At 31.5% G+C, this 22,843-nt stretch overlaps 2 protein-coding genes across 4 annotated transcripts; one reads left to right on the top strand and one right to left on the bottom strand.

Annotated features, from left to right (window-relative positions):
* Positions 1-1,904: 1,904 nt before the first annotated feature.
* On the top strand, positions 1,905-9,088 carry LOC106769274 (aldehyde dehydrogenase 22A1). Its single transcript, XM_014654823.2, has 14 exons — positions 1,905-2,401; positions 2,488-2,531; positions 2,665-2,769; positions 3,984-4,111; positions 4,365-4,487; positions 4,763-4,916; positions 5,389-5,492; positions 5,581-5,659; positions 5,804-5,899; positions 6,010-6,147; positions 6,844-7,059; positions 7,219-7,410; positions 8,382-8,525; positions 8,659-9,088. The coding sequence occupies exons 1-14, from the start codon at positions 2,290-2,292 to the stop codon at positions 8,815-8,817; spliced, it is 1,794 nt and encodes a 597-aa protein (XP_014510309.1). The 5' UTR covers positions 1,905-2,289; the 3' UTR covers positions 8,818-9,088.
* Positions 9,089-10,065: 977 nt separating this feature from the next.
* LOC106767521 lies at positions 10,066-18,224 on the bottom strand. 3 transcript variants are annotated; one of them, XM_014652434.2, is made up of 13 exons: positions 17,872-18,224; positions 17,446-17,632; positions 16,600-16,672; positions 14,474-14,624; positions 14,159-14,268; positions 13,844-13,984; positions 13,618-13,759; positions 13,397-13,540; positions 12,780-12,940; positions 12,603-12,677; positions 12,219-12,357; positions 11,412-11,681; positions 10,066-11,255 (listed from the first exon to the last, which is right to left on the bottom strand). In XM_014652434.2, the coding sequence occupies exons 1-13, from the start codon at positions 18,154-18,156 to the stop codon at positions 11,106-11,108; spliced, it is 2,028 nt and encodes a 675-aa protein (XP_014507920.1). In that variant the 5' UTR covers positions 18,157-18,224; the 3' UTR covers positions 10,066-11,105. The 3 variants fall into 3 exon arrangements, with proteins under 3 accessions (XP_014507920.1, XP_014507921.1, XP_022639752.1); XM_014652435.2 differs by having other exon boundaries at positions 10,067-11,255; positions 14,474-14,621; XM_022784031.1 differs by having other exon boundaries at positions 11,138-11,251.
* Between the last annotated feature and the right edge of the window lie 4,619 nt (positions 18,225-22,843).

The raw sequence follows: 22,843 nt of genomic DNA, 5'->3' as shown, positions 1-22,843 counted from the left end.
CGTGTCATTAACTATTTAAACATTTAACTATGTAAACATTATTAAAAAAATTAATTAACAAAATTAACTAAAATTAAAATGTTATTGAACATGTAAAAAAAAAGACACGTGATCAAGAAGAAGAAATCATAATTACTATTCTCAGATCAAACATGTTTTACAAAATTAAATGAATATTGATAATTATTGAAAAACAAATTTTATAATTTAAATATTTGGAATAACTTAACTTATTCACAGCTATCAATCTAATACCAAATATAAATAAAAGTAATTTTTAGATTGTGGTTTTTTCCCTCAATCATCTCATATAGGATGGCAAAAAAAATACGTGGACACGGATATCCATTAGTAAAATATGTGACGAGTAATTACTATTCGTGAATATTTACTATATGTAAGTAATAGATAGTAGGTATTTTAATACTTACTTCTAAACAGGTTGGTGGGTACGGGTAGTATACTATCCGATCCGTGGATATCTGTTACCCACAATAGACTAAAAAAAATATATTTTACACATTTTAAAATAAAATTTAAATAACATTAAAAATATATATATATATATATAATATAATATAATATAAATTAAATATAAATTAAAATTTAATTTATATTATATTATATATATATATTGTAATTTTATTTAAATTTTATTTTAAAAATATATAAAAAAAAAAATTATTTTTTATTTTTTGTAAGTATTTGTATGTACCTACAAGTTTTAAAATATCTACAAGTATTCACGAGTTTTAAAATATTTGTGGATATTTTCTAAATGGATACTCAACAAATAGCAAATCGAATAGCGAATAAAATTTTATCTGATAAATTGTATTGCGAATACTCAGCTCGATCCGTTGTGATTCTTCCTGTCATCTCTTCTACAAATGTAGTCTCTGTGCCTCTTTTGGATAAATTTACTTCAGCAAAATCCTCTTCACCTCTTTTAATCTTGGCGTGGTACAAGACAAATAATAGGGTAATGTTAATGCCACATCTACTTTCTTATAATTAGAAAGAATAATTGCACTGATTAATTTTTTATAAAATTTAAAAATAGAAAGATCTTTAAAAACAATGAAAAATATTTAAAATATTAAATGATAATAAAGCGAAGCAAATTATTAATATTTTTTTTTTTATAAGGAATAGCTTTTAATTTAGTAAAGCGTTTCCTTATAAGAAAAAACTTACATAAGGTAATATATGGTATAATTAGTGTTATACTTTAATTAATATTAGAGATTTAATTTACGAATTTATATTTTATTTAATATTATTAAAGATTTATTAAAAGATCAAATACATTTATAATAATAAGAAGAAGAAATATTAAATATGCTTTTAGGAGTGTGAAATTGCTTCTAAATTTTTATATTGATTTTCAAATTTTAAAAATAGTGAATGAGATCTTCTTAACACAATTATCTTTAACTTTTTAATTTTTTTTATCAGTTAAAACGAATAATTAAGTTGTTTATAATATTAAACACCTTTCAACTTAAAGTTAATATGAAATGAATTTAACATCTAAAAAAATATAATATTATTAACTTAAAAAACTATATTCATTACATTTTATAGTTTATAGTTTAAATACTAAAATACATCAAAATTTAAGAAAAAAATAAATGATAATTTCCCATAAAACTACAAACATGTTTAATTATAATCATAATAATAATAATTTAAGAAAAAAAAAACCAAAAACACTCTGCTAGATGTTCAGACTTGACTCATCCAACACAGCCCACGCACGCGGGTCCTGTGACGGAGAGAGACACGAAAATTGTGAGTTTGGTCTCTTCTTAGGCCAGATTTACTAAAAGTACTCCACCAAGATACATACTATTTATTTTATTTTTCTATTTTTTGAATGGATTTATTTTAATCACTCCTTCCTTTCACAAGAAAAAAATGATAAAGAATGGATACAGAGATCAAAAAGGAGACCCAGGAGAGAAGTAAAGTACATTAAAAACGACAAGACGCATCACGCTTCGAATGGAATCTGGTTTCCTTTTCCCTCATTTCGTGCTATCAACTGAATTTTCCGCTTCGTTTTGCTCATAAAGATCGTTATCGTTACCACCATTGCCATCATTATCTCCATAACGCTTACACTTACACTGACTGAGTGAGTGAGTGAGGGCGTTGTTCTGTGAAAACACTCTGCAGAGCCTTCAAGCTAGAGAGCATCGATCGAACTCCAAGCCCTAGGTGTTACTGGTTTTCTTCCGATCGAATCTGCGAATTTTCATTTCGTATTGAATCTCCGAATTTCCAATGGCGTTTTGGTGGCCATTGCTCGTTTTAGCGTTCGCTTACGGTATCTGTAGGTTCCTTCTCATGCTCATTCCTCCTAAGGTTCCTTCCATCGACGTTGACACTTCCGATGGTACTCTATCTCTATCTATCTATCTATCAATCAATCAATCGATTCATACCTACGATGTTGTGATGCTGAAATTGTGATAATGACAGTGCTGGATGATGGAAACCAGCAGCAGGAGAATAGTTTCATATATGTGAGTCTCTCTCTCTTTCTCTCTGTTTTGGTACAAGTTGTATATGATGGAAAGAATCTTGCTAATTGTTGCACGGTAAAGTATTGCGTTTATTTTTCACAATCGCTGGGATTTATCGTTGTTTCAAATCCAGGTACCTCCGAGGGGAACGTCGCAGCAATCAGGGAAAATAGTTCAGTGCTATGAGCCAGCAACTATGAAATATTTGGGATACGTTCCTGCATTGACGCATGATGAGGTCAGTGAGTATTTGTCTATGTTACCGAAGCTCGTAATAATGGTTTAAAAAGGAACTTTGAAGCACCAATAACTTAGTTTACTAGAAGTATTTGTATCCATAAAACTGGTTTACATATATGTATTGGATACTTTACCAATACATATATGTGAAGCATACAAGCCTTTTAACAAAAGTTATTAAAATCCATTTTAGTTGTACATGAGATAGAAGCATGTGCAAAGATAGAAATCATCGTCACTTGATGAATCAAAATTTGAAACCTGTCCTCGTTAGGAATGATTTCAAGAAAGGAATAAGATTTATACTGGTCTTATATGTAGAGAATACAAAGTGATTAATGATGACAACCTCTTTTTTTTTTTTTTTTGTTTAGTATTGTCCTAGAAGTATGTTACTATTCCTAATTTGAACTTGCGTAATGGCAATTATATATTTATTGTGTTATCAATTTTATATATATCTAGATATGTGTTGCGTTGCGGTACTGGATATTCACATCGTATCTCATCATAGACTAGGAAGCACATCTAGTTTTCAATTCAAGCAATCTTCCATTTAAAGTGGTGCAAACTGGTTTCAAGCACACTAGAAATCTTATAGGGCATAATTTCTATGCAAGAAATATGCTCGTTGTGCTAAAGAAAATCTGACAGATCATATATTCTGCCTTGTGGATAAAATTTTGTACTAAACTAGAGCAGTGCTTGTGTGCATGTGCAAATAGAGACAGCATGGTCCAAATAGAATTTTCTACTCGACAATAATATTTACCAGAATACCACCATTTGAGTGGGAAGCCAAATTGTGAATGATTAGCATCATCACATCGTTGTTCAGTTTTAATGTGATTATTGACTATTCATTTTGTTGTCCAGTTGAGGAACAAGTTTTATGTCATTCCTTTTATATCTTTTTTGTCACAAATTTTTCTGATGTTGACCATATTTTGGTTTTCATCCATTTTTTTCTTCTTTATGAATGTTTGCACTTATTTATAAAAAATATTTACCATTAGCATTCTTATTGGTCATTATACATGTGGAAACATTAATGACAAGGCATCCAGAGGTACCAAGATTACAATATTGATGTGAATACCAGATATTACAGAGCATGCACCTTAAAATACTGGTTCCTAGTTTTTGAGTAAGTTTTTTTTGCAAGCAAAACATTGCCAGATTGACTATAACTGCTTTTGCATTTATGGATAGGTCAAGGATCGAGTGGCAAAAGTAAGGAAGGCACAGAAAATGTGGGCAAAGTCCAGCTTCAAGCAAAGGCGCTTATTTTTGCGTATACTTTTGAAGTATATAATTAAACATCAAGCACTTATATGCGAGTAAGAGCACTTATTTTTGCATGGTTGTGAGGGAAGTTTTTATCATTCTATTTACACTGCTTGAAAGCATTTTTGGTATAAATTTAAACTTATTGTATCACTTTTGTGACATTTTAGGAAATATATGAATCTTCTGTAGCCATCCGCTGTTTTTAGTTATCCTATTCTTAATTCATTTTGTCTGAAGTAGATGTACATAGTGGTTATTGCATGAGAAAGTGATAACATACTCTAGTTTATGTTTTTTCATTAGAATATCTTCTCGAGATACCGGAAAGACAATGGTCGATGCCTCTTTAGGAGAAATAATGACAACATGTGAGAAGATCAATTGGCTACTGTCAGAGGGCGAGCAGTGGTTAAAGCCTGAATATCGGTACCTTCTTCTGCCAGTAGTTAATTAATTTCTTTCCTTAAACTTATCATCATGTATTATCTGTTTCATTATATCTTCTGTTCTTCCTGTGCCTTTTGTACACAAAATCAAGCCTTATAACTTACAAGACATCCATTGTTTTATAAAAAAATAGTTATACTTTCTTCCTTATGCATTCGTTTAGATCTCTATTATAAAATATCAAATTATCTAAATTGACTTCTACTATCACTTTCTTTTTTTCTCCAGCATTTGATAATAAAAAATCTTTGTAGGTCTTCCGGGAGATCAATGCTCCACAAAAGAGCTAAAGTAGAGTTTCATCCTCTCGGTGTTATCGGAGCAATTGTTTCATGGAATTATCCTTTCCACAATATTTTTAATCCTATGTTGGCGGCAATTTTTTCTGGAAATGGTATTGTGATTAAGGTATAAAGTATATTGTTGTCTACCTATCCACATCTACTCTTCATGCTGTATGTATGTTATGTTGTTTTATACATCGCTTACATTTGTACTTAATGGCAATTAGGTTATATTCCTCGCTAAAAATATATTAAAAAATGAAAACATTGTGCATGGTGCCATACTCACTCTTGCTTTAAGAGATATAAAACTTATGAAGAACTTGCATCTAATAACCATTTAGAAGATTGATATGGTTTCTGCTAATACAATTAAGCTGAATTTCAGCTCAAGTTAAAATGGGTCTGTGCACTATCTATGCATTAAACCCAAAAAGGCTATTGCACAAGGATCATGCTAGAGTCGGAGACATGAAACCACTTTTGAGCTTCCACCTACTACTCTCTTGAGCTTTCAGGAGAATTGGTATTTAACTGTATAAATTGCTTTTTATGTTTTTCAATTTGACTGAAAATTATATACTTCTTAATGTTAGATATCAGAACATGCAAGTTGGTCTGGATGCTTTTACTTCCGGATCATCCAATCGGCCCTAGCTGCCATAGGAGCTCCAGAGGACCTTGTTGAGGTGATAACAGGGTATGGCCATTTGTCTTACCATTTTGTTTTTCCTTTTTGCTCTTTGGTTGTTTTTATCAGCTATGGCACTGATTGGACCTTCTTCCAGGTTTGCTGAAACAGGAGAAGCATTAGTATCTTCTGTTGATAAAGTCATATTTGTTGGATCGCCTGGTGTTGGTAAGATGGTACGATTCTTCTGGCCAGTTGAATGTTTTCTTGCCAAGAATTGGGTCATATAATTCATTATTTCCAATCATTCCATTCATTTTTATGATGGCATCCTATTTCCCATGAATTGTGCTATGCCAATACACTGTCTTTTTATGCAGATAATGAGCAATGCTGCCAACACACTTATACCAGTGACACTGGAGCTTGGTGGGAAAGATGCATTTATTGTCTGTGAAGATGTAGATCTGGATCATGTATGAATCCTTTCTACCTGTTTGGATTCCCCAAAGCTTGGATGTAATTATTAGTCACAAAAGCTTCATGAGTACCTTAGTTTTAACAGGCTTTGATCTGCTGAATATAGGTCGCACAAATTGCTGTCAGGGCTGTTCTTCAGTCAAGTGGACAGAACTGTGCTGGGGCAGAGCGATTTTATGTCCACAGAGAAATTTATTCTTCTTTTGTCAGTAAAGTCACCAAAATTGTGAAATCTGTTACAGCTGTAAGTGTTTTAATAAAATGTTGTTGATAAAATAAATCTTTACTCTGTGTAACTTTCACAATGGGCTTCTGATGCATAAAATCATTTATGTTTGCACTTCATTGCCACAAGATTGTTGTTTTCAGAAATCTATCGTAGTGTTTATACATCTGTTGTTTTTGTTCTCATTCATTGTCGAAAACTATGAGAAACAGTCATCTATTTCATTCAGAATATGTTGCATTTGTCATCTATATTTTGTTGAACTTATGCATTTTTTTTCTTGTTTCTCCTCTTCTTTACCAGTGCAACCACTTGATGCATAAACTTCTGAAAAAAATGTTAGCATTGTGTGTGTTCTTGTGTATTTGGAACTCTCCAAAATAAATAGTATATGTGAATCGTTGATGTATAGCTAAGAAATAGAATGTGGTGATGAACAAATTACATTTGCATACCATCACTAGCATGCTCCAACTCTCTTCTGAGATGATGTTTTCCCCTGAAACAGAAAGTACTGAAATCTGGATTTTATGATTATATGCTGTTTGAGAGGAGGGCAAAAGAATTAGAAATTTAGGTTCATTCAGAGTGCTTTAACATCCCATAATAAAATAAGAGCTTGGTGCTGATTGGTTATTGAGTAGACTTCTGTTGTAGAACTAGAGTATAAAGAAGTCTATTGTTTTTAATTTGTTGGCTATTGATTTCTTACAGGGCCCACCGCTTGTTGGAAAGTATGATATGGGAGCTTTATGCATGCATGAGCATTCTGAAAAGCTTGAGGGCCTATTAAATGATGCTTTAGACAAAGGAGCCGAGATTGTTGCCCGTGGGAGTCTTGGAAATATAGGTGAAGACGCAGTTGATCAATATTTCCCCCCTACTGTGATTGTGAATGTGAACCACTCAATGAGATTGATGCAAGAAGAGGTAACAAAACATGCCAATTGAGAGTTTATTAAATTTAGGTACCCATCCTGTTATAGGCATGCATCTCATTTGTGCTTTTAAATTCAAGAATTTATCTTTATGTTGTATCCTTCAGCAACTGCTTACCAAATTCATCTGATAAATTCATTGATTAACTAGGCATTTGGACCAATTATGCCAATAATGAAATTCAGCTCTGATGAGGAGGTTGTCAAACTTGCAAATGACTCAAAGTATGGGCTGGGCTGTGCTGTTTTCTCAGGCAATCAGAGTCGTGCGAGAGAGATAGCTTCACAGATACATGCTGGGGTAGCTGCAGTTAATGATTTTGCATCAACATACATGTGCCAGGTAAATTTGTGTAATGATACGATTTATCTTGTCTATCTTTCATTTTAACTTCTGGTTTAGTATGTGTGTTGATCTCCTGATCGTGCAACAAGTAGGCTGACTGCAAAATTTCTCTGATCATGAGAATTATATTAGAGATGCTCTGGCAAATATTATTAAGCCACTTAATTAGGTTGAGAGAGAGAGATAGTTTACTGTGCACGGATTTGCTAGGAAGATGAAAAAAGCAGCTGCATAAGCAAGGTTTGAAACAATTGGGTCATAAAATTAGGCTGAACAACCTACTACTGGATTTTAGTTCAAAAGGTAACAACATACAAAGGTACAGAGAAGTTTCTCAGGCTTGTTCATGAGCTTATCACTTTATATTATGTGAAAATAATATTTATATGTTTTTTGCTAATTCACAGTTACATCCATTTCGTTATGCCCTACTTGTGTAGGAAATAACGTTTTTGACAAATGTGTAGTTTCGAACCACATAAAGACGCATGTTTAAGAGAAGGGTATGTTATTTTTATTTGGGAAAGTTATGTTTTTAGTTTCTACACTTTTGGTTAAATGTGGTCAAAGTCCTTATACGATCTCATACAAAGTGGCCTTGGTGATAGTGTGACAAGTGGTATTATACCACCACTCAGATAGAGAAAGCCACCTTGACCACACGTGTGGAAAATCGGCACACATACACCTTAAATAAGTTTTGAGGCACCGATTAACCACTTTAGTTTGTCTGTCTGGAGGATGGTAACTAGATGAAGATTGAACGTGGACTCCCTGTAAGGTCATGAGTTCAATTTCATAAACACAATGACATGTTTGATATTGAAAATGCAAAAGGAAGACTGATAAAATTAATAAACTACAAATGATTAAAACTCCTGGTGGAAAATAGAAATTGAAAGTGGATAACTCAGCCTAGGTTATCATTCAATTTTCACTGAAGTAATTGTGCATTTTCTATTTTGCAGTCCCTTCCATTTGGGGGTGTGAAACACAGTGGATTTGGACGATTTGGTGGTGTAGAAGGTTTGCGAGCTTGCTGTCTTGTTAAAGCAGTTGTTGAAGACAGATGGTGGCCATTTGTTAAAACCAAGATACCTAAGCCTATTCAGGTCAGTCAGAAACACTTTTTGTCATAACATAATACTATTTCCTTCCCGTATCTTTAGATGCTTAAGATTAGCATAGTATTTGTTACTTCATTGTGAATAGAAACTTTAATGGGCCTTTTTTGTCTGTCCACAGTATCCGCTTGCAGAGAATGGCTTCGAATTTCAGGAGTCACTTGTTGAAGCGCTTTATGGTCTTGGCATAAGGGATCGTTTGCGAGCATTGGTAAACGTTTTAAAAATGCTTACAGAGCAGAACCCTGGTGGCAGCGGCAATAAAAAAAGAAATGACTGATTGTCTGTTCGGGTAATGTGCTAGACGGCTGATATTATACTGAATTCCTGATGATGCTATTTGCTGTGAAAGAAGAAATAAATAATTGGATGATTGCTCTTGCTTCTCATATTTATCTCTCTAACTACAATTTTTGTATTTCTGCTTCCCGTTCTGTTCTCTCCTTTTTGTGGAGCTTTGATGTTAGTTTAATATTATTTTTAAATGCTCCTGCCATCCAAATCAACCTCTCTCTCTTTGTATCAAAGAAAATTTTCTCTGCAGTCATCTAAAAATTACCCATGATTATATGCCCATTTTAAGCATGTTTTTTTGTCTTTCTTTTTAAATGTTAAAGGAGATTTGAACAGAATATTTAGATGGGTTATCTGAACTGCAGGAGATAACGTAGTGTGGGCAGTTTTTTCATGCACTTCCATAACCTCGCATACAAATTATTTTTCATTGTTCTTTTTAGATTATATAATTTGGAAGTCTTTTTACTTTTACACTGTATAATTCGAAAGTATTTTTTGACTTTTTTATTACATTCAAAAGTAAAATAAAAAATAACTTTTAAATTGTGTAATATGAAAATCATTTTTTCCTTTGAAAAAAGATTATTTTATTGCACAATTCGAAAAGCTTTCAAATTACTGAAAAATTTCTGATCATGCAAACCAAAAATGGTAAAATAGAAAATTTATTTATATGGTGGTGTAGTAATAAACTATCCGTGGTGTGATTTTAATCTACAGATAGTTCTCTAGTTACGGATGAAGATTAGCCTAAAAGGCTTAAAATCTTATGTCGGGCTTTTGTTTCTTGCACCCTCAACAATTACTGTACCTCCATAATAATAGGAAAAGACGACTTAAGCACCTTCCACAACTTTGCACCACACCATTGCACTAAGGATGATAGCACGGTGAGCACAGATTTTATTGTCTTATCCTCATCTCCAAAAGAAAAAATTTATGTCCCATTTTTATTAAGCGGATACAATCTTTTTGTTTCATCTTCATTCTTAATAAAACAAAATTGAAAAAGTTAAAAAAATATAAAGAACAATCTATATTAAACAATAATAAATAAGATTTATGACATTAAATTATTATATTACAAAATGAAACATTTTTATATAACTGTTATAAATTACATTAATGAAAACAGATAAAAAATAAAAATATTATATAAAAAATCATCAAAACAATATTCTACAAATTAAATAATAAATAAAAATATGATATGTGTATCTATTTACCATGCGTTTAAAGAAAATATTTTAAACTGTTGCTTAAATGACCAAATCAAATGTGAATTAAGAATCATGCTCTAATTCCTTCTGGAAGCATATTGAATTCAACGATTCCCTGGTAAGTACAAACATCCTATTTCACTCACGTAGGTGCTATCACCCACTGAACTATTTATCTCTCAGATTCTGGATCAAAACCCTTATGAAAGAGCTCTGATACTAATTATGAACACAGGTAAAATTTGTTTTATGTAATCTTGTGTTATTCAATTCAAACAGCAAACATTTGGCCTTATAGTCATACAACCAAAAAAAAAACTCAACACCCACTAATTTCATGCATAAAATCATAGGCTAAATTTTGGCATCATATCCCTAAATAATAGGTCAACTGACCTATTACTAACCAGAAAACTGTACTATATTTAATCAAAAAACAGAAACTACATCTAAATGCTAACAATCCTACCCAAATTTTAAAATTACAAGTGTTTGATCGTTCCAAATAAAATTAGTACAATACTTTATCCATTAATAATTCAGAAGCGCATGGTTTTAAAATAAAATCCAGTCCATGATGTTATCTGTAATCGCAAACCAAAATCAGAGTAACAAAATTAACCTGGCCCCTTGATGACTGCTTTAAAAGATCTTTATCCAGCAATTTCTTCAAAACATATCACTCCTCCAATAAAATTTTGGAACAAAATTAAAGTAAAAAGTCACAAAGGAAAAGAGAATGAGAATGACGGGGGAGTTATAACTCAATTCTTCAAACTTCTAGAATGAAAGAATGGTATGAGAATAAGACGAAAGCAAATATTTAATTTAAATAATCACTCAATCAAATTTTTAATTAATTAATTGATGTAATATTAATATTTTGAAACATTCACTCAAAATATACAGCAATACTCAGGCTGAACTATGGATCATTAGATTTTCCTTTAGACAGGACGCAAGAGGTGGGTTCTTAACGAAATACCTTTCAGGCTTCCATTATGATAGTGCAAGGAACGACTACAGTTTCACTACAATCCCAGTGCCACCTTCATTCACATTTGTATGCACGAGTGATCTCCCACGAAATTGAATCGTCTGGCGAGAGGCCATCTATCACACAACCATCTCGCTTACACTTTACCAGTGCAACCATAAACCTCTCATTTTCTAACGACGAAGGATACATTAATTGCTCTTCCTGAAATAAAGAATAATGTGTTCTTTGAGAACCAAGTTTTTTTCAACAGAAGTGATATTAGTTAGCATTGCTTAAGCTCACAATTCGCGATTTCTTACATTATCTAAACTCAATTTTGCTTGCAATGGCAAAGGGATATCATGTTTAAGATGTTACCTCGGGAAGTTCATAAAACTCCTCAGGAGCTATCTGCAACAAATCCATAGCAGTTTGACCTGTACACCATGCCAAAACTTTCGTACCCTCATCCACAAGAGTAATTTTCAGATGAAAAGTGCGTACTAACGTAGCATCAGAAATTGTATGACAAAAGCAGCATTTCATCGACCCATCAGGCATCTTGTTCACAAAATGACCACATAGAGAATGTGAAAATCGTGTATTAACGTAATAATACCGAATTGGATCAAGCGAGACTCGACATACCTTCAACAATAATAAGGAAAATTATCAGAACTTTTAAATAAACAATAAAATAACGGAGATACTGTAAAAAGAATAGGCATGGAAAGTTTCGGAACTGTATTCAAGAGCTCAATTATATTAGCTATAATAATAAAGCGATATATTATTCATGTAATCCTACTATATTAAATGTCTGGCTCTATTTTTTTAGACAACAATAATTCGTGAACACAATCCAACTACGAACATTCGAGGAACATGTCAATAACCTCTTGTGTTTCACTCATTATGGTTGAGCACGTGAATGAAGCAAAGTAACAAGGAATATTGAGTTCGAACAATAAAAAAAGTAGCTAAGGTTCTTGCAAAATGTCTTTTATGAGTAAATAAAAAAAATTATGTATATAGTATCATGTTGCATCAGCTATAATTAATGATTAGTCAGAAAATTGTAAACAGAAGACACAGTGACAAGAAGAAGACGCCTTAATAATTGAAGCATAAAAGAAAAAAGTCAAGTAGACACTCAAATAATGCATACTGATACGTTATTCTTACTTGTGCGTAGCTAGTCTGGTCAGAAATATCAGAGAGTCGCGATAGCTTATGAAGGCAAGATGAGTAGATCAATGCTGGTAAGCAACTGAGATTGATGAAAGAAGCTCCAATACCATTCTCAAACCATAATACTTCCAGACTGTCAATGAGAAACATTCAATTGTATTGAGTGATTATGCGGATACATTAACCACAAAAAGGGATTAATACAGGCAGATAAAATAGGTAGAGCAGGCGGTATGATGGAAAGGAGCACTATGCAACAATTTGAAGTATTCAAAGACTTTCATTTTTTTCTGTCAATTTTCACAATTGTCTTTCTCATGTGGTGACTGGTCATGTGCATCAGTTTTTAATGTTAACTTTGAACTTGGACGCGCTCACCATGTTTCTTTCGACATTGAGCATGTCAAGCCAGATATGAATACAGTGTGACCGAGACTCACTCTTCCTAAGGACCTGCGGTATATATTATAAGAATATGAGGACGGAGAGCACTAAGAAAAGAATATTTACAACTGCAAAGAAACATGTTAACTGGTTTCTTATACTGTTTAGTACCAAAATCCCGCAAAATGAAGCTTTGTCCAAATTTCTCCGCTAGCATCCGCGATTCTTAAAGAGAAAACAGTTTCTTTGATATTTTCTTCTTTGACAATATCTGTAACAACACCATAGAGACTGATGCCCGTCATCTTGTCACGAAGGTCGACCACAAATGACTGCAAAACTTCACACAGATAACAAAGTTAGGTAATAAACCATAAGACAAACAAGCACACCTTTGGAAGCAGTGCACATAAGATAGTGTGTAAATATTAAATATAAAAAAGAACAGTCAATAACACATTTTTTAAGTGCATCCTTTAGTATTATTGATCCATACAGGGCAAATTTTAAATACGTTCCACTGAATACTGAATCAATAGAGACCTACATAATTTATCGGGCAACACAAATGCCACGAAATAAAGGGTATCAGAATTGTGTTGCTAAATTAAAGCCAATAATAAAATCAAACACCGCTTATTGGCAGGCTTCCAATATAATTAAATAAATATTTAACATGAATAAAGTAAAATAACTAGTGAGAGAGCTATTCAGATTAAGAATAAATAGAAAATAACGAAAAACTATCCTTGAATTTTCTTTGGAGAGGAGGTAGAGAAAGAACTCACCCTAAAAGGATAATTACTGAAATCAATGGTCCCCTGAGAATCACGGGGCAAGCTAACTTGAGAAACCTTGAGATCCTGACTGGGATTACAAGAACCCAAGGGCCGTGAACCGTGACGTCGATTTGGAGTCAATGTTACGCACACCTAATTGGCAGAGCTGTTAATAATTTCTCCATTTGACAACTACAATAGTTTATGTCAATCAGAAATCAACAAATCACCTGTTCTTCGTGTTGAATATAAGGCACCAAATATAACTGTGTTTCGCTTCCGTATTCGAGACAAAAACCTTCATTTGTCTCGATATCACAGTCCTCTGAACTAGCAACATACGGTTTGTCCAGGGCAAGCATGCTTCCCACTCTGTATAATCCCCAAAAAATGAATGTCATACAAACATGAAAAGAATTATTCAGCTTCAGAAGTCTGATCACCACAAGAATTCACCTGAAAAGATCGGCCAGGAGAATCTGCTCACCCCACAAGAAAAACTTTATTACAACACCATCGCCGTCAACAAGAGTAATCTGTTTTCTTTTTAAGATTCCAAACTTCCCCTGAACTTCCGAAGATTCGATCTTTTTAATCCTATAAATCAAAATAAGGAAATATTAATGGATAGTACACACTTTGAAACTTTAAGCTCCACCTGCATATTTGTACAGAAAGTAAAATCAAGCATGATATTTTATTATCCCACAATGTGAAAAGATAACACCACTTTTTTTTGTATAAACACATCAATAACCGCAGGTAGTTTACCGGGCATAAAGGGAATACGAAGCCCCTCCGTTCACTGCATCAAGAGAAATTGAAGAGAAAGAGTCTGAACAAAACTGAGCTCCTAGTAGCATTGCATCATCATCCTGATTCTACGGTTTCGAAAAAAATGAAAGAGTAACCATCACGAAAACTTGACCTGAATCTCATTTTTTAGGTGTAGCACAAACACCTAACAGGAAGAACTATCCTACAGAAGCACATCATGTGTTCCAAACTCGAACTACTTGCATATGCAACTACAGTGATCCAATAAAATTACCACAAATTCGTATTTGGACAAACTTTGAACGTTACCTCATCCAATAGAATCACAAGATACTCTGTTGGCAAAAGACGTGCACGTCCAGAACCTCCAGTGGCAGTTCGGAGATAGCAACCGGTGAGAAAAATCTCCCTCCCTCGCTTCAGAATTCCGTTTTGCAGGCCTGCCAAGTCATAGAATCTGCTGGAAAACATATGATACAATATTAAATAAAATTGCAGATAAACGTGACAAGGTTTTGATTTCAAATTACACGGTACATATTTCAAACTGAAAAGAGGAACTAAATCCATACTCAATACTTGCATTTTATGCAAATATTTAAAAAATGTACGCCATTGGAAACTTTAAAAGCTTTCAAACCGGTAAACAATTGAAAGAGCAAACAGTAAAAGACAAAATATCTTCATAAACATCATTACCATCATATTGTCTAACAAGTTGAAGAAAATAATATAATTCTTTTATCTTTTAATTAAATGTAGGAAATTATCATTCATGGGTTTAAATGAAGTATTAGCAGGTACTAAATATTAGTTATTGAGATTTACATATCTTATAAAAAAGATACACTTATATGTACACTTGTAAAACAAATAACATACAAATTTAAAAGAAAATGAGACTTTTGTTTGTGAGTACTAAGAACCAATATGGAGTTTGTGAGAACCTTTCGGTCCTACCTCGTTTTTTTTCATCAGTTGATAGTTTGATACCAAAACCTTCGGCTCTTGATATTCGGTGATATATATATATATATATATACACTTCCAATTTTAATTTATATTTTCATAATTACAACAGGTATGGGAGCTAAAAATGCCATTCAATTCAACGCTATCACAAATTATTTGTTAATGAATTTGTTTCACAAATGGAAAGGAAATTGAAAGAAAAATTTGAGAAGAAAAAAAAGAAAGAAAAGAAAGAGCAAAGATATAGAGATAAAGAGAAAATGTTTGATAAATGTTGAAAAATATATGATAAATTATGATCAAATAGGGAGAGACAAGGAAAAAGTAAGAAAAAGAAATTAAAGAAAAGGAGTTGAAAGAAAAAGAAATTAAAGAAAATGAGTTGAGAGAGAAAGAAACTGAAGAGGAAGAGTATAAAGAAAAAGAAATTGAAGAGGAAAAGTATAAAGAAAAGGAAATTAAAGTGAAGTTGAGAGAAAAATAAATTCAAGAGAATGAATTAAGAGAAAAAAAATTCAAGAAAAGGAGTTGAGAGAAGAAGAAATTAAAGTAAGAGTTGAGAGAAAAAGAAATCAAAGAAAAATAAATATAGAAGAACGGAGAAAAAGTAAAATAAACAAAAAAACAAGTGGGAAGCAAAGAGAAACGAGAATATAATGTTAAAGATAGTGTTTTTTATACAGATAATATGGTTTTGACCATTCAACAATTTTGATAAAAATGTTTTAGTGAGATTTGCAACAACCTACTGTTTGATAAAAATGTTTGTGAGATTTGCAACAACCTAGTATTATGTTTTTTACTTAGAACAAATATACTCATGACACTAGAGGACCAATGTACGTGAAAAAACAAGGAAATAGACAAATGTACTTAGAGAAAAAAATGAGAAAATCATATGATTTTAAGGAGTCTTTTAAATTTTCTTTGTAATTTTTATCGTTTAATTAAATATAAGAAATGATGATTCATATAATAGGAATTAAATACATCGTTAGTAAGTATTAAATATTAGTTATTGAGAATTAATATGCAAAGGATCTTGTAAGTTATCTTATAAAAAGATAAACTTCTAATACAAATAACATGAATTTGAAAGAAAATGAGATTTTTCTTTGTATAAACCTTTTGAATTTATAAGTTATAAGAGTCTAATTTTGATCTTATCACTCACATTTTCATCTTTACTGGATGCGAAATCAATATCCTTCCCAAATTCATTACAACGATCCTACCTTGTTTTTCTCCTCAAGAAACAATTCACTTAAATAAATATAAATAAAGTTCCAAAGTTTTAAGAACTTTCAGGTTTCCATTGCTTTCAGTAGCAAGAGAAACAAGCCATGTAAAGTGAACGAAAAAGAAAAGTCGGCTGTCAGTGCAGGCATAGCGTAAATTTTTTTATTAACAATGCATCAAATTACAAAATTGAGTCAGACACCTGACTTGTTAAATTCAATTACCTGCGATGTAGGTAGAGATCTATGGTATTGGAGCTCCAATAATCCCCTAATGTGAGCATGTGGATGTTTGTGCCTGCAGATGGCAAGCATCAATCATTACAAAACAAAAATTAACACATACAAGAATCAATGGATGACTGTTGGCTCTATCAGAAATCAGACTTTGAATATAACAACTAAGAGTGGGTTCCATTTGACTGACTTCTCCAAAAGACTTAAACCAAATAACTTTCCACTGCAGCTAAAGTGGGGTAGAATAACAAAACCGATGCCTGTTTGTAAATATTTAACGAATTACGTTCGTTCAAACAATACTAAAATTAAGCAAATGGTAAAGTTTTTTGTATGTTCAATTAGTATTTCAAAAGGTTAACATTTTTATTTAATTATCTACAAATTTATTTTAAATTAATATTAGAATTTATTAAAAACTGATATTATTCTTAGATTTGGATTTCTTAACTTGGTCATTTAAATTTAGTACCTCCTCGTTCTTAATCTGACTTGGTTTTAGGAACATTCTTCGTTTTAATAAATATTTAAATTAGAGAATGTGTTTGCAGAGTTCTCTCCCACTTTTTTCCGCTCTTTCTTGAGTTATTTTCATTAAAAACTAGCTAGTTTTGTTGACTAAAACTATAATTAGGAAGAACATATCATATCATGGAGACGTGTACATCGCACTAAGAATTCCTCGGAAACAAAGTAAGTTCACGCAAATCAGGTTAACTTTGTTCTTGATCAGTCTGAGTTCGTGACTCAGACTGCAAGAACATCAATCTTCACATTCGTTCGTTCCCGTCATTAAAATATACACAGGAAAAAAGTGCTTTAATTGCAAAGTACCTGGGAGCACAAATGCATCAACGATAACAGCTTCTAGAACACTGCTCAAGGACAGGAAGTTCTTTTCGAATATGGAATCAATTGTAACTGTGTTCGGAAGCTTAGTCCTCCGATGATTCTTCTTGAGTTGGTTGATTACTTCGAGCCCCTTCTTCGGAGCCCCAACCCTGCGTTGCTCACTCCACGCCTTCAAAATAGATCAAAATTAAGAAAAATAACGAAAAACAGCAAAAAACCTAACTAAACTCAACACCGCGAAAAAGTAACAGTCAAACTCTCAGAAAACAGTAGTTGCTACATAACCTATCTAATTCCAAAAGAAAAGAACGTAACCGACTACAAAACCCTAAATAATCCATTCCGCGGTCCGTGCACTGAGGACATCGCATACAAACAGAGAAGAAAGGACGAGAGAGGTTGATCTACCTGAGAGAGTTCAGAGAGCAAGATCGCGGGAGTGACGCCGCTTGAATAAGCAATGCAAGTCTTCAGAATACGAGACACTGTCCAACTCCATCCAAGTCCAGTAGAACCGTCACCGTCTCCGTTTGCATCGCCTTCAAGTGATAACAGTTCAGATCTTGCGTATTCCACGAATTTTAGAAAGGGATCAAGTTCTTCCTCCTCCTTTTCTTGATCTTCTAGGCAACAGTCTACGTCCATGGCGTAATCTAGCTTTCTGCTGAAGAAATGATGATCGCGATGCTCCATTCTCGAGTTACCGAGTCTTCAGATGCAGAAAGTGGTGACGAGAGGTCACTTGAAACGCTTAATTCGCGGGCTTGGCGCCGTTTTCAATTGAAAATGCCCCTTTTGTAAATAGGTCTTCGACTTTTTGGCGGGCAACAGTTTGCTGGGCTAACGTACGGCTTACTGCCCAAGAACAATACAGACTGGCCCAAAAACTCAACGAAGGGTTGGTTTGGCATTGATGGGCTCTTGTCTTTTTGTTAGCTGTTTCTTTATACACCTCGTAAAAGTCATCATGCACCGTTTTTTAAACTAAAATTTATTCGTTATTTCGACTATTTTTTACCTGATTCGATCTAGTCAAGTTTAACAAAGTTTTACCGTCAGTTGTTTCAGACAATAATTCTTGAATACACTTTCTATAGCAACTATTCTTAAATTTAGTTGTTATAAAAATTTAGTTAGTACTTTCTCCCTTGTAACATTACTCTGAGGACAAGAATATTGTGCATGAAATCATACAAATTAATGTAAAAGTAACCATTAAGTATAGTTAATTTGATATAATTCCTTCATACTGTTATGATACGATTTTTAATTTTTTTTTAAGCGGTAGTCAAACTATTTGTCTAGGCTTTTTTTAGTCATGGATTAAAAACACACATCGAAACTAAAAAAATAAAAAACAAATTAGTGGTTCTTCACCAAACTATTTTTTTTATCTAAATTGAAATTTCCCATCGTTAATCATCTATGTAATTTATTCTCACTGTTTATATTATTTATATAGTTAATGTATGCATCAATAATAGTCGACGATATAACACTTTATTTTTATCATTACTTGTCATGTCATATTTTCGTCTTATATATCAGATCTTATCTGGTGCTCTAAGCCTCTAACGGAATCTGATGATTGTGTATATATACTTTTTGAATGTATGAGGAAAGAAGTACATATGAAAGAAAAAAGTATTATATAGTGATGAATAATGCCATGAAAATAAATATTAAGATCTCAAAATTGTATCTTTTTTAATCATGAATATCGTATATCTTTCTATTTTCCTCAACAGGTTCTACTTAGAAAATTGAAAAAAAAAAAGAAAAGAAAGAAGAAAGGTAGCATTGTATCACTTTGTTAGGTATATTTTGTGAATTTCTATTTTATGATTAAAGAAGTAGAATGATATTCGCCATTCACTGAAAATAAGATTATTTATTATGATTCTATACGTATCTTTCTCGGGTGCAATTTATTACCCCTGATTACGTAAATTATACATAAAATTACTTAATATTATGCAATCAATTGCCTAATAAAAACACATTAGCATTGTATGTGCTATACATAGTGTTAGAAAGATAGTATAAAACTGTAAATGTTGTTTTAGAAAACCGTAGAAAAGACGTCGTACTGTATAATACTAAAAGAAGTTAAAACGTTTCGATTTGTGATTGGAACGACAGATAGAAATAGACAAGACGCTGAAATATTCGGATATAATGCAGTAGTCGATGGATGTATTCAGAAATACATGCAAAAATTCTACAAAGTCTTGATTAGAATGCACAATAGTCAAAGTCCTTATAAATGGTTTACAAAACCCTTTTCCTTTCTGGAAACCATATGAAAAAAATGGAAAGGCAAAATTCTTAAAATGAAATAAACAGTAATGGAATCTGACACTCCCATGCCCTCATGTTTCTCGATATTTTCCATCAGTAGGGTTTTTACACGTCTAAAGTAGGTTTGTGACAGTGTTTTCTCCATGAGACATAGAAGGACAAAGCAATTATAAGCTGAATGACTAAACGTAAAACCAACAGTAGTGATGAGAAACGAGCGAATATATGATTTAACTATATTCCTTCTTTGCCAGTGGCTGCCTCTTCACGTGCTTTCTTCAACAAAAGCTTCCTAGTTTGCCTCCTTCAGAGGAAGTACCTGCTCATAACCTCAATCATTTAACATAATTCAACTTTCATAACAATATACTTAAGAAAATAAATTCAATATCACTTCAATTCGTCTGTCGTGTCGTTAAATATAATAAACACTTGTATGTATTTTCAGGAAAATAAAATATATATGTATCTATAACATGTTGAGCTTGATTCCATTAGGTTTTAAATTGAAGGTTACGTTTATCTTTTAGATGGAAAACTCATATTTTAGAAATAATAAAATTTTAATATACTTTTTGAATAAAAAATTCCGACGTAACAATTTAAAAAGTAAAATAAAATAAAGATAAAAGTCTTTGATTAAGTAAAGGTGTATACAATAAAAACTTTTAGGTTTGAGGTAATATATATATATATATATATATATATATATATATATATATATATATATATATATATTCTTATTAATCAAATCCATATTTGTTTAATTGTATATAGTATAAGAGATACAGCGTATCAATTGTTTTTTCATATTCAAAAATCAATGCCAACATTTTTCTCTTTTCTTCTTTCTTGCAACATAGAGGAGTGATTGATGATGACACATGAGTTTATGGGCAATGATTTTATGCAAGACAATATAACAGGATTGAGGTGTAATTGTTAAGGTCGTGATCTAGATAAAGCTTGTGCTTATATCTATATATAGAGGCATGTAAAATATGTATAGAATCCGAGGTTCTCACAGTGCCATATTCAGGTTATTAAGGTTTATGATTAACAATTTAAACTCTCAATATACATAGAGATAGATAGATAAACTTTGATCATAACACAAATTTAAAAAATTAGAGTAAGGTTTACACTTAACTGTATATTATAAAATTAAATTATTTTTAATTGGTGTGAGATTTTTACTGTGCTAAATAAAAATTTATATCATACTTTTTAGATTTTGATTATATATTAAAAAAATGAGATTGAAGAGAGAAAAAGTTGTAATTTAATTTAATTAAGTGAATCAAATCTCACTTTAATCCATCAATCTATGTTTGGTTGATAAACTCAAAATTTTTAAAGTGATTCGAGTTTATTGACTTATTAAATGATCAATCCGTAATTAACCAAACTGGATGACTCGTTTTGATAATTATATACATAAAACAAGTATTCAAGAGTATTATAATTAATGAATAATGACATTACAATATTTGTGAATGGTAAAAGACAAGACGAAATGAAAATGAGTATAAAACAATGGAATAAAAAATAAAGAAATAAATATATATAAATGTTGTGACAATAATAAAACTTGGTAAAAGAAACATATCATTGTTAAGATTGACTATAACTTATGACTTTCAAATTCTTTCACATTAAGACATAGGTTTTGAGAGAATATTAGACATTAATAGATGGTGACTCGATGGTAGGTGGAATAACAGAGAGAATAAGTTTTACTAAGATAAGTTCTAACTCGTGACTTTTATACTATGTTAAGAGATAGACTTTAAGTCTAACTTAACCTTACAAAACTGACTTATAAGATAATACAATAACGACTCAATAGCATGTGAAATGATAGACTCAACAAACAAAAATATTTACTAAAATAGGTTTTAACTCATAACTTTCATGTTATATTAAGATGGGGTTTTATGTCTAATTCAATCTTACAAAACCTACTTTGAAATTTGTATCACTTATATACATTTTATTTCAATAATGTATTCAGTAAACCATAATTTGTAACATTTTCTTTCAACATTAATGTATTCCTCGGACCATCATTTATATACATTTATTTCCAATGTATTCATGAAATCATTATTTCCCAAACCTCTAACCAATAATTATAAGCATAGGTGGAATAATATTATCTTATTTATGATCTTTTTTCAATAAATGTGTACATTTATTTATTTATTTATCTTATATAACTTAAGGTAAAGAAAACCTAAAATATTAATTATACTGGAACATATTTTTAATCTATATAATAAAATTGTAAGTTTTCATTGTAATTCTTATTTTTTTTTTTCATTCTTGTAAAATTTAAAATTATTTTTTAATACTTATATAGAATTGTTAAATTTTAATTTTAATAATTATTTTTTGAATACAATAATCATTTTAAGATGATGAGTTACCTTTATTTTGAAAATCTAAAAATGTCTTTTAATAACATATGCATACATTTTATCATAGTATTAATATTCAGATTCGCCGCTTTTAAACAATGGTTTAATTTTTTTAATTTAATACATGAATAGTAAATTAGCATCATTATGAATAAGAAATAACACACTTTAAATTTTAAAGAAATAAAAAAAACAGATATTTTATAGAACCTAAACACTTATTCATATCTGAAATTTGTTGAAAAAAGTTATTTGACAATTTGACAACTTTTATATAGATAAAATTTAACTTTTTTATTTTTAAAAGAAAGAAAGAGAGAATAGTACTAAGTGATAATGTGAAATAATAGTAAAAAAGTTGTGGTTTCAAAATACCGTCAGCAAAAATTATCATATAACGCTGATTTTGTATTAGGAAGAGATTAAAATCCGTTGAAAAAAATGAACAAGCATGCAGTACCCAAACTAAACCCGGGTAAACGATCATCGGCATTATCATTAGAATCAACACTTTGTATGTTGAAATAGCAATTAAGTTCGTGGAGTTTTGTGTCGAAGGACTTGGAAGGGTTTGGACACATAACAAATGATTTCTTAGGTGTATCGCAAACGACATTGGTATGTCATTATCATTTGCTATGTACAGATTTTTTAAGTGA

Source organism: Vigna radiata, chromosome 7, assembly GCF_000741045.1.
Source record: "Vigna radiata var. radiata cultivar VC1973A chromosome 7, Vradiata_ver6, whole genome shotgun sequence".
Classification (NCBI taxonomy): Eukaryota; Viridiplantae; Streptophyta; class Magnoliopsida; order Fabales; family Fabaceae; genus Vigna; species Vigna radiata.
The sequence above is the reverse complement of the archived record's forward strand: the minus strand, read 5'-3'. Positions and strand labels throughout refer to the sequence as shown.